The 12,258-nt window shown below is 34.3% G+C and overlaps 1 protein-coding gene across 1 annotated transcript in view; it reads right to left on the bottom strand.

The window, feature by feature from the left end:
- Positions 1-587: 587 nt before the first annotated feature.
- RTKN2 (rhotekin 2) overlaps positions 588-12,258 on the bottom strand; it is a 72,422-nt gene continuing 60,751 nt past the window's right edge. The window contains exons 10-12 of the mRNA XM_049645105.1: positions 8,485-8,650; positions 4,117-4,224; positions 588-2,847 (exon numbers count right to left, since the gene is read on the bottom strand). Of these exons, the coding sequence (XP_049501062.1) occupies positions 2,312-2,847; positions 4,117-4,224; positions 8,485-8,650 (810 nt within the window). The 3' untranslated portion in view covers positions 588-2,311. The remainder of the gene's footprint in view (positions 2,848-4,116; positions 4,225-8,484; positions 8,651-12,258) is intronic.

Raw genomic sequence — 12,258 nt, forward strand, 5'->3', positions numbered from 1 at the left:
TTAACTGTGGAAGGAAGGAAGGAAGGGAGTAAGATGGAAAGAAGGAAGGGAGGGAGCCCCAACTCTGTATTATACCTTTTGGGGGTAAGTGAATGAACATTTAATGAGCACAACGTTAAAGGAAGTGAGGCTGGAAACTTCAGCCTGAGTGCAAAGGCTGCGTAGCGTACAGTGAGACGGGCCCCCAGAAACGGCCTGAATAATTGCGGGAGGGAGGTGGCCCTTGGTCAGGCTTCACATAGACGGTTCTAGCAGGAAGGGCTTCAGCCTTGTTTCAAAGTGCCCCACTGAGGGCACAACTGCTACGTAGGTTCTCTAGGAGTACATTCTCTTTCCAGTACACCCTAAATCTTTCTTGATATAATATGCATGAGGAAATGACAAGAATATAATTTGGAAGTTTTAACACCGGTTGTTATAAGGAAGGCTTCCACTAAAAAAAAAAAAAAAAAAAAATGCTTAGATGCCAGTTTCAGAAACAATTTTGCCTGCAGCATCTTCTAGCTCAATAATTTAGTGGCGATGACAGTCACAAATGCTGTCAAAAACAGCAGTGAGGCTTAAAAAATAAACAAAAATTCAAACCATAATATCCTGTAGATTTTTAATATGCCCTTTACTGATTTGGCAACCACAACAGACATTGAGGAGAGCCTCCTAGTTAGAAAAAACAAATTAATCCTACCTTTGCAGGTTTTCATACACGTGACTGTCTCTACACCCTCTAAGGCATGCATACGGGGCTTCCTTCTCATCAAATACTATGTCTGTCCTGGTGTTCGTGGTCACAAGAGACCTTTTGTATCATTACTCCCTCGAGTTGCAATTCTGACTAGGAGGCCCGGGGAAACACAAAAGTAACCTGGCAGTTACATCATTCTCTATAAATGAAAAAAGACTGCTATCTAAAAATAATGAAAGACTCCATTTAAATTAATGTTATTTTTTGTCAAGTGTTCATTTTACTTTGTAATAATGTAGTTCTGATCCAAATAGAGTTCTCATGAGCTTTAAAAAGATCTCTAGAGATTATACGCAGGCCAGTAATTTAATTCTTGAATTTTTATTTCTTGCAATGACATTTAGGGTTCAGTGTGATTTCACATTTTTTGGTGCTGTTGCTGACACCTTATGGAAACTGTTTTATTTGAAAATTCTGATTTGATTTTTAAAACTGTTCAGTTCTTGTTTAGAAGAATCATTATTATTTAAAAAATGGATTTTTTGGTTCCTTAAGGTATGCATCCTCTTGCTGTTGATTTCATAATCCTGTTTGGGTCACTGTGATTAGTTGCTATGGAAATTACCTCCTATGGAAATGATTCCAATGTCATTGTTGTAAGAATATGACTTTTAATGAATAATATCAATAGCAGACATCAACCCTTACTAGAAAAAAGGAAATTTAATTAAAATGTTTTAAAAGGATTAATTCTGAAAATTATCATCATGGCCAACTTTTCTGATATTTTTCAATCGGCCATCTGCTTTTTAAATAAGCATTAAATGAATTTTAAGGTGTTAATCAGCTACTCACTTCCCCAAATTCCAATGTCACAATGGAAATTAGCACCATGCATAGAAAAGTGGAAATAAAGAACATTTCATTTACCTTTTCTCTAAACTAATAAATGTTATGCTTCACTTTATGAGTTAATGTCAACAGGATTTCAGGGCTCATCAAGGAAGCAACTTTGAATAGCACATTATAAATCCCCTTTAAAGATGAAGAATTTAATATTCCAAAATTTATCCCAGGAATTTGAAAGGTCAGTGAGTTAACTAGTGAGTTAAACAATAGATGAGAGCCAGTGAACCATTAGATGAGAATTCCAGAATGCTAAGAAGAAATTTTCTTGGGTGGATTCTATAATTTGTGGTTTAAATAAAACTTTTGAAACATTCCATTAGTATTAAAATTCTCACAATGAGAATATGGCTCAGATTTAACACATTTTAAGTTACTAGACAGTCTCTCCCCAAAGAAATTTTAATGCCTTCTTCTGCCTAGTGCTTGCTCACTGCTGGTACTAATTTAGGAATAAATTAACCCTTCCAACAATTAGGATATTGTCTAGAAACTGCCTCTTGCACTCTACTGGGGAAATCACTTACGTTCTGAAAATCAGAAGTAAAAGAGAAATCCATTTCTTCATTATAAAACATTTTTTATACCTAATAGCTTATTCATTATTGATGTAAATCACTATCATATTTACCAACATAATTATGTATTACTATATCACCAGTGCTTCTGAATTAAGCCTAACAGTTATAGATTTTCTTAAATGTTTTATACATTAAGGGTTTTCTATACTTGTGCTTGCAACCATGATCGAGGATCCAAAATGTCTTTGATAGATTTCTGCCTCGGAGCTGGCACTGGCTTGGCTTCAAAATTGGTTTTAGTGTCTGTGAGTTCGCCATCAGTTAAATTATTTTTCCTGGCAGGGAGAAGTTTTCGAGGAGCAGCCATTGGTTTCTGTAAGTGATGCATTAGGGTTGATAATTTGGTATCCAAAGGCGAGGCCCAAGATACACTTGTTTTTTCCCAGTTGTCCTTAACCAATTGATCTGTGTTGCTCTGTGTTTTTAAGCTGAATGGAGCTTTATCAGAAGGAGGAAGGGGAGCACGTCTCTTTTTCCCTTTCCCGTCATGTAACTGCTTGCTTGCAGGAGATAACACCTTTTTCTGGATAACCACTTCATGATTACCATCAAAGAGGCTGGCCCAAAGAGGTGGTGAGGGTTCTTCCTGCTGACCAATAAGAAACTGTCCATTTGTCTCTTCAAGTTTTTTTTGTACGGTCTCAGTTAAACTTTCAAGTTTTATAGGTGAATCAATGCCTGTAATGATTTTGAGAAGAAAATGCATGGGGAAATTCAGAAGCTGTGTACACTTTGAGTCAGTTATTGTTTTCTAAACCAACATCTATAACAGTCATCAAAACACACTGGATAAGCAAGTGATTTGGAGTTGTTTTTCTTTTTCTTTTTTTTTAAGCATTTGCTTGTAAAAATAACCCTTCCCCTACCAACAGAACCAAAAACTAAGGAGCTCATTCACTGTGCGCCACACATGCACGCACACGCATAAATGTTCCTAAATAAACGCGTAAAACTCAGCTTTCAAAGGAGTAGAGTTACATCAGGATTTTTTTTTTCAATTCTGTAGATTAAGTACTTATTAAATAACTTTTCTTGGATTTAAAATCTATTCTGATTTCTAGGTAAGAGTGGATTCCCTTTTTATAAAAGCCTGATATGTAAACTGGGACAAATGTAACTGGATTAGTATCCTTTCCTGTAGACTAGCAAAAGTCTCTGTTCATAGAGAAAAAAATCCAAAACCAGAAACCCAAGGAAACATTTTGGTGATAAGGGTTCTGGATGAATTTTTCCTTGGGAAAAATAAGAGAATAGAGATAATGTCTATTAAATGAATCACTGGTATTTTCAAATGTGTAAACCCAAATCTATCATTTTTAATCTAACATTTTAAAGTAAGTGTAAAGTATATATTGGTGGCAAAACAGACTAGAATTTAGTGTTGACCTGTGTTCACAGCACTGTTCACTCAGGCAATCCTACAAAGATAAATAATTACCCTTCAAAGTGTGGGAAAATGGAATATTAATGAGTCTAGAAATTTAAAATTTTCCAAAGCATTAAACTTAACCAAATTTTTGACCTGAGATGAAAGAACACTTCCATTTACTAGTATTCATTTATCAACATTACTTTAAAACAAATTTAATAAAATACAGAAAAAATTATAGAACATGATTATATTTTAGAATCTGCAAGTTCACATTTTCAGAATTTTCATCAGCTACTCAGCTAATATTTATTTTCAGTGCACCTTTATTCATTTTGAAGCCTTAACATTTTTGTTTGATCTTAAGCATTCAAACTATGAAAAATGTGTATTCATTAATTTTGTATTAATTCATCTATTAAACATGAGTTCCTCAGTCTATAATCATAGTCTTTTTTCATTCGTTTTGACTGCACCCTGAAAATTTTAGCATTTTAATGTCAATAGAATAAGCTGCTTGAGTATGGACAATGTTGTTTTTGTTACCCCAAAGCTTAGAAAAGACAAACCCCACTTACTCATATCATGGTAGACTGAGGTCGCCTCTTTTGTCAAGAACAAAGGTGGTTTCCGTGGTGACATAATCTCAATTTTCATAAGTTCTTCACAACAATGCTTCCATTGGCCTAAGAAAGACAGAAAAAGGCAGGCTAGTTTAAAACATAAATGTGAAGACGTATACTTCATTTTCAATAGATATCAACATATTTTTTTTGCTGTGAAAAATAACAGTGAATTTATAAAGCATTGCCTTAAGGAAGCCACAAAAACCTAATACTACCAATGATTTTACAGTCCACGTCTGAGCACAAAAGTAATCTATTTTAAGAATAAGTTCTGTGCACAGATATAAGAAGCTAAGATCTCTAGGCTATTAAATACTGTACGATTTCACTGGCACAGTAATGATCAATAACTAAAATTTCTATTCATGGCAAAAGTTGGCACAAGTTCTCCTCTGTTAAATATTAAATAAAAATACCCAGTATTTAAGACATTTGAAAGGTAAAAATCAACCAAAATATAGTTAGAAATAATGCTTCTCAAAAATGGCTTTAATTTTGAAAATTCTAAGAAATAAGAATTGTTTATTTAACAATTATTTCTTCAAATGATTATGCTTTTCAAAAATCACATAACTAGAAAAATGCTGCATTTTCAGTCAAGTAAAAGGTATATAAAAGCCCATTACAATAAAAACACATTACTCCAAATTCTAACTGGATCTAATTTATTCAGGAAGGACACTTTAAATAAAGCCAGTAGTTACTAGGAATAAAAAGTACTCTTAAATAAGTTGTTTCAATTTCTAAGTTAAAATTTTGAAGTGTGAACATTAATTTTTCTTTTAATTATGTTTTATTATTTTCATCTTAAAATTCTCAGATTAATCTCTTCTGAGTGGTGGATATAAACAACTTAACCTTTCCATATTTATTGTGCACCTACACACTGGGTAACAGCTGTGCTAGAAACCATGCGTCTCTCTGTTCATATTATAAAAGCAGGTTACTGGGGTTCACTATGCTTACACTCTATCTTACATCTGTAGAAAAGTAAATGTCATACACATATGTGTCTTTTTGGAATGATTTATGATCTATATTTCTCTTCCTTTTTATTATATTCTCAATATCCAATTTAGTTATTTTCGATAGCTTAAAAATGAAAGACATTTCACGTTTAGTCAAATTATCTATTCATTTTTGTTGTTTTAAATCTAATATACAGCCATGGTTATATGGTAATATGCATAAATTTTAAATCCATCACTTTAAATAGTTAAGAAACATAAAAAACCTTTTAGTGTGTTTTATTACAATGCTAAGTATAGAATATGGCAAAAATTTCAAAATAGCCCACATAGCATCTCAGAGAGAGAACAAAATCTTGAGTTTGAGGCTTCAAAGGTTGCTCTGCAGAATTTAAATCTAGTAGGATCTGAGATCTGATAACTTATTCCTCCCCTCCACTTCCTTTTTTAGATAAATATATAAAAGCCAGCTTTTCCTTCTTGGGGCAGAAAAAAATTAAGGTCTTATCTACTGGAAAAATAATGACATACTTTAAGCTAGCAAACATTTCTCTGTCAAATCTTAGGCAAATTACAAAGTGCCGTATTTTCTCTATATTGATAGATTAAAGCTGTTCATTGTTAAAGTGGTAGCAGAATATTAATCATGTTGAAAACTGGAATATAAAGTCATGTTATCCATGTGTAACTGAAGTCAGAGGTACAAGTGTGGAATGTTCACTGGTCAATTTTACAATGGAAACATTTATTTTACCAGTGAATAAATTAGTATGCAAAGTTATACATGATACCAACATGTTAACATAAAAAAAAAAGGCCCCAGTATGAAATATTAAATGGCTATGTTGTCTTCACATAAAATCTGTCTACTGGAGGTGTTTACCACAATAATATTTGTTATAATGTTCCCAGTCAAATGATCTGTTATGCTAAGCTGCTTATGTTGACTCAATATGTATATTATTAAATACTTGAAACAAATTTATCTTTGACCCACCACTCCTACCCCTTTTGATTATCCAGAACAGTGTCATTCCTTTTACGCGTTTTTCAGCTCTCAAATATTAAAAATTAGCTATCACATCCCCCTTGGCTTCTAACCTCCACTCTTCATTCATCTCTGTTCTTCTGCAGGCTTAGTGCCATTAATGTTTTCTTGTGATTTTTAATCTCACTCTTTCAATTTTCTACTCTTACACAGAGTCAAATAATTGAAATTTGCTCTAAATATTAAATTACTCTTAGTTTATTCTGCCTTGAATATCCATCCTCTACTATGTTCTACATATCACATTTCACCTAAGATCACAACAGGCTACACTTACCATGAGGAAGATAAAACATTTAAAGTACAAGTCAATCTTTAGGATTTGATCTTTGCTTCATATCTTCATACACAATGAATTCTTTTTAAAAAATGTTTATGTATTTATTTTGAGAGAGAGAGAGAGAGAGAGAGAGAGAGAGAGAGAGAGAGAACCCCAGGCAGGCTCCATAGTGTCAGCGCAGAGCCTGAAGTGGGGCTTGAACCCACCCATGGAACTGTGAGATCATGACCCGAGCTGAAATCAAGTCAGATGTTCAACTGACTGAGCCATCCAGGTGCCCCATACACAATGTATTGTAAAATGCGAATCTAATAGAATTTATACTTCAAAAACTAGATAGATTGGCAGATTTTATCCCAAATCATTAAATACTAAAGAAGTAGCCAGATCTAAGAACCTAGTTGTCATCGCTTTCTTATTTCGACAGTTGTATCACGAGATTTATATCCCTCCAACTCCCTATTTTAGCATGATAAATTACTTTATGTAATCTGGACAATAAAAACATGAGATCATCTAGTAGTAGTTGATATCCAGACTATAATATTCTGCATTTTTACCTCCTCTTACCCTGTTCCTGTTTTTATACACATAAACATTTTTATAGAATCACTTCTAAAAATAATATAGTCTTTGTAAGACAAACTCTCTAAAGCAGAGCATTTAGGAAAGCAGTTAAAATTTCACATGTGATCAGCAAACAAAAGGAAGTTGTTGTCTTTTAAGTTACACATCTAAGATCAGCTGAAGTTAAAAAAAAAAAAATGTAGTGCATGCTGATAAGCATGGAACAAATATTCAAACGCCTATTGAGTGCCTAGGGATAGTACTTAAGGAAAACAAGTCCTAAAGAACTCCAGAAGGCTATAGAGGGAGTCCTCTAGTTTCCTGCAGTAAACCAGACATCTCTTCAGGCCTCAATTTTCTCAACTTTAGAGCAGAGGAAAATAATTTCTGCCCTGCTGGGCTGTTGTGAGAAATAAATGAAGCTATATGGTATGTTGAAGGTAATCAATACGTTCAGTTCCCTTTTTGTGTCCTCCCCAACCATCACTAGAATACTTGACCAGGCCATGGATCACACTGGGGACAGGAGGTATTAACTCTTTTATAAAGTTTCCCAAAATAGCTCATTAAGAAGTCCTAAAATTTCTGTTGGATTATTTCTAGGGGTTGAAGAAATAACTTTGATTGTTTGGAAATGGCTATCCTTTGTAATTCTATAAAAAAGCATTCTAAAGATATAAAATGCTGGTTGAATCTAACAGTAGGCTTAGTTTGACTAGAAATAGCCCTTATCAATAGTTCACATTTACACAAGTGCCCTCCTTAATACCCATCACCCATCTAGCCCATCCCCCATCTCCCTCCCTCCTATCTCAATATATCATTTCAATATTTTCTTGTTGATAAAATTCCTCCTTAACTTGAGAATACTAGATCACACATTTTACATAGTAAAACTCTTATTATATTACTATCACATTGTTTTTAAAATCATGGGCTGTACTATTGAAGCTGAAAAACCACATGTATGGTTTAAAAAAATTTTTTGGATGATGTCCAAAATGATATTATAACGAATCTGGAGTTAACAGAAGGTTACATAAAAATGAATTTCCTTCTGAACATTTCAACATTTTAGAATCATCACTAACCTAGAGAAGTGTTTCACTCCTCAAATGGATTGTTATCCCTTTGGTTAAACACACTGCTTTAACCAATTAAAACCTAATATTTTGAAAAAATGTGGTCTAGTTGTTTTAGGGACCAGAGGAACTTAAAAAGTAACAGGTAGAGATACTAGGAATTCAAACGTATAATAAACTATAGTTAAAGTCAGGCATTGGGGAAAAGTTGAGAGAAAAAGTGATCAATGCAGTGATGATATACTATCATTTTATTCAAGAGCATAAAAAATTCTTGATACAAATTATAACATTATAATTGTAATATTTAGATTGCTTTGTGCATCCTTTCATGATACATGAATATAATACTGGCAAATCCAAAAATTAACTTACTAAGATCAAAAAAATGCTGCCAGAAGGCTTCCATCCATTTCTGGAGATCTTCTCTACTGTCCACTGCAAAAATATGAGTTACAGACTGTCCAGCAACAGGGTTGATAACAGAAAAATTATGAATTTTTTTCTTGGCATCCTTATCCATTGCACGAATTCTGGTTTCCTAAAAATTAAGACAAAATTAATGTTTTACAAGAGAATATTTTTGTAATTAACAAATAAGTATTTTACTGCTCACTACCACACTTAGAGCAGATACATTTATAAATCTTGTTGCTGATCATTTAAAATGTGGAACTTTGAGAATTTTCAAAATTCAGACTCAGATCACCGAGTTAAAAAATGCTTTGTAGTAAAAATACTGAACAGTGTTTCAAAGCATGCTACATATAGAACTTACATTAAATTACATGAGATTAAAACATAACCTGTTTTGATCCTTTTAAGTAGGAGTATGCTGTCTTTTATATACGTCTTAAAATTTGCAATAAAACAAGTATGGCATGTCATAACTGTAATGTGAATTATATTAACTACATTTCCAACAGTAATAAAATAAAAGAATCAGTAAAGTACGTTTGTTATTCTAATATTCAGGCATTACATACAGTGTTATCACTTAAAGCAGTAAAACCATAACTTAGTGTTTACTGCAGCAAAGCAGTTAGGTTTTTCCCATTAACATTTATTTCATATGTAACATTCATTTACAAAGCTCATAGCTAAAGATCCACGAAGTACTATAACCTTCATGATGGTAACAATTATTTTTTTAAATGCTGAATGCAACACTCTACAACAAAGGCAATGGTTTCATTCATGTTTATAGTCTTAAGCTTTTTTTCTGAGTGGTACTAGGTACGACATTATGGTGCTTACTGTGTCTACATGTAGAAAGTCTGTTCCCAAGTGACACAGGCACCACCATGCCACATGACAAGCTAGCAACTACATGTAGTTTCCAAGGAGTTTTGGGGAAACAATGGGGATTTGGCTGCCTGGATAATGAGTGATATTATTCTAGAGCAGTGCTGTCCTGCACAAGTGAGCCACATCTGGGGCACCTGGGTGGCTCAGTTGGTTAAGCATCTGACTTTGGCTCAGGTCATGATCTCGTCATGGTTTGTGAGTTCCAGCCCCATGTCGGGCTCTGTGCGGACAGCTCGGAGCCTGGGGCTTGCTTCGGATTCTGTGTCTCCCTGTCTCTCTCTGTCCCTCCCCTGCTCACGCTCTGTCTCTTTCCCTCAAAAGTAAATATTAAAAAAATAAATAAATAAGTGAGACACATGTGTAATTGAAGATTTTCTAGTATCACATTAGAAGGTAAAATGAAAACTGGTGAAAATAATTATGTAATAATTATTACAATATTTTGAAATAACGTTTTTATGGGTGCCTGGGTGGTTTAGGCACCTGAGCGTCCAACTCCTGATTTCAGCTCAGGTCATCATGATCTTCCAGTTGGTGGGTTCAAGCCTCAGCGCAGAGCCTGCTTGGGATTCTCTCTCCCCCTCTCTCTGCTCCTCCCCCGCTCACACTCTCTGTCTCTCTCTAAATAAATAAACACCTTTTTAAAAACTTAAAAACAATAAAATAAAAGGGGCGCCTGGATGGCTCAGTAGGTTGAGCATTCAACTTCAGCTCAGGTCACCATCTCGCGGTGAGTTCGAGCCCTGCGTCAAGCTCTATGCTGACAGCTCAGAGTGTGCAGCCTGCTTTGAATTCTGTGTCTCCCTCTCTCTCTCAAAAATAGACATTAAAAAAATAATTAAAAAAATAAAATGTTCTTCTGCAACCCAATGCATCCAAAATATTATTTTAATGTGTGATTGAAAAACTTTTTTTTGAGATATTTTACACTTTTTCATTCTAAGTCTCCCAAATCCAGTGTCTATTTTATACTTAAAGCACATCTCCATTTGGACCAGTCACATTATAAGTAACAGCCACTGGTAGCTAGTGTCTACTGTCCTGGGTAGAAGAGTTCTAGAGGAGTATGTTTAAACCTATTGTAGTGTGTGCAGAAGAGGATTTAGTTGGCAGTTACAAAAGCTGATTAGGAGTGAGAAGAAATTCCTCACTTCTTTCAGTACTGAGTGAAGAGAAATTGCATGTATTCTCACATACCAAAACTAACATATACATATAATGATGTCTATGGACAGGAGCAAAGACTTACAAAGAAAAGCTATACATTCCCTGAAGCATGGGAAAATACAGACAGGTGAGCACCATATAAACACTAGTTCCCCCTTATCCTCAGTCTGTGCTTTCTGCAATTTCAGTTGCCCCAGTCAACTGTGGTCCACAAGCAGATGATGCTCCTCCTGACACGTCATCAGGTCAGCAGAGCCTAATGCTTCTACGTCATCATAATGCCTACGTCACCCACCTCACTGCATCTCATCACACAGGCATCCTGTGGTCTCACATCCATCACAAGAAGGGTGAGTGTGGCATAATAAGATATTCTGAGAGGCAGAGAGGCCACATTCATGTAACTTTCATTACAGTATATTGTTATAACTATTCTATTCTACTATTAGTTATTGTTGTTAATCTCTCACTGTGCCTAATTTATAAACCAAATTACCACAGGTATGTATGTATGTATAGGAAAACACAGTATATATAGGGTTAGGTACTGTCCACAGTATCAGGCATCCACTGGGGGTCTTGGAACATATGCCCTGCAGTTAAGAAGGGACTACTGTGGATGACAGAAGTTCTTTCCTGAAGGAAGGAATTCTTATGCAAAAATCACATGAGAAAAAATGTATGCTGCATGAAGTAGCAACCTAACTTTGAAAGTCTGGAGTATCACAAAACATAAGGATTAGTAACCATCTTAGAGACACTGTCATTTTTAAAATGTAGGAGTGTAAGTGTCTTCAGAGGATTGTAATGGACTTATGGTCAACATTGTAATTTAACATAATGGTCTTTTTACATTCCTATGCCATGGTAATAAACTTTGTGAATTAACTCTTTTAAGCAATTATTTATACAATATAAAAACAAAATGGTACCCTAATTGATATCCTTGCAGGCTGAAAATGCATGTAATCAACCTCTTTAAGTATAACGCTTATTATCACCAGCAGAGAATGACTGAAGCTCCAGAAAGAATCTTTAATATGCTCTCAGTAAGACTTACTGAAGGCTGACTCAGTGGGGGAGGAAGGCAGGAGAACCCTCTATTCTCTCAGTATTAAAAAAAACAATAAAATATGAATTATTCTTGTTGTTGAAATTGTGCTTTTCTCTCCATTCAAATCTATCGGAATACAAATTTATGACTACCTTTTGTATGTAGGATTAAAATGGATTCAACTTTTAAATATGGAAAGTGTGATTTTTATAGATGAATATGTACATTTTTAATAATACCAAGATATCATTTCAAATGAAAATAGCTATGTAGGAAATCTGATGAACTGGATCATTTATATCTTTCTAAGAGAATATAATGCAATAATATATAAATACTGTACACTATACACTCCATTAGCTCTGAGGACCATAAATACCACTAAATTTTTCAAACATGAGAAGCTTTTAAAAGGTGCAAATGAAACACAGAATAGATCATTTGAATTAACTTCTATATTTTATCACCCCAAATAATTTAACTAATGGGAATTTTTTCAACCAAAAACTGGATGTCAAAGAAAAAGTCATTAAATAAGGTTTCTGATAATGTCAGAAAGTCCATGCAAGCTGTTTTTCATTCTGGGCCAAGTATCAATAAGAGTTCTTGAAACTTCAGTG

Source organism: Panthera uncia, chromosome D2 (assembly GCF_023721935.1).
Source record: "Panthera uncia isolate 11264 chromosome D2, Puncia_PCG_1.0, whole genome shotgun sequence".
NCBI lineage: Eukaryota > Metazoa > Chordata > Mammalia > Carnivora > Felidae > Panthera > Panthera uncia.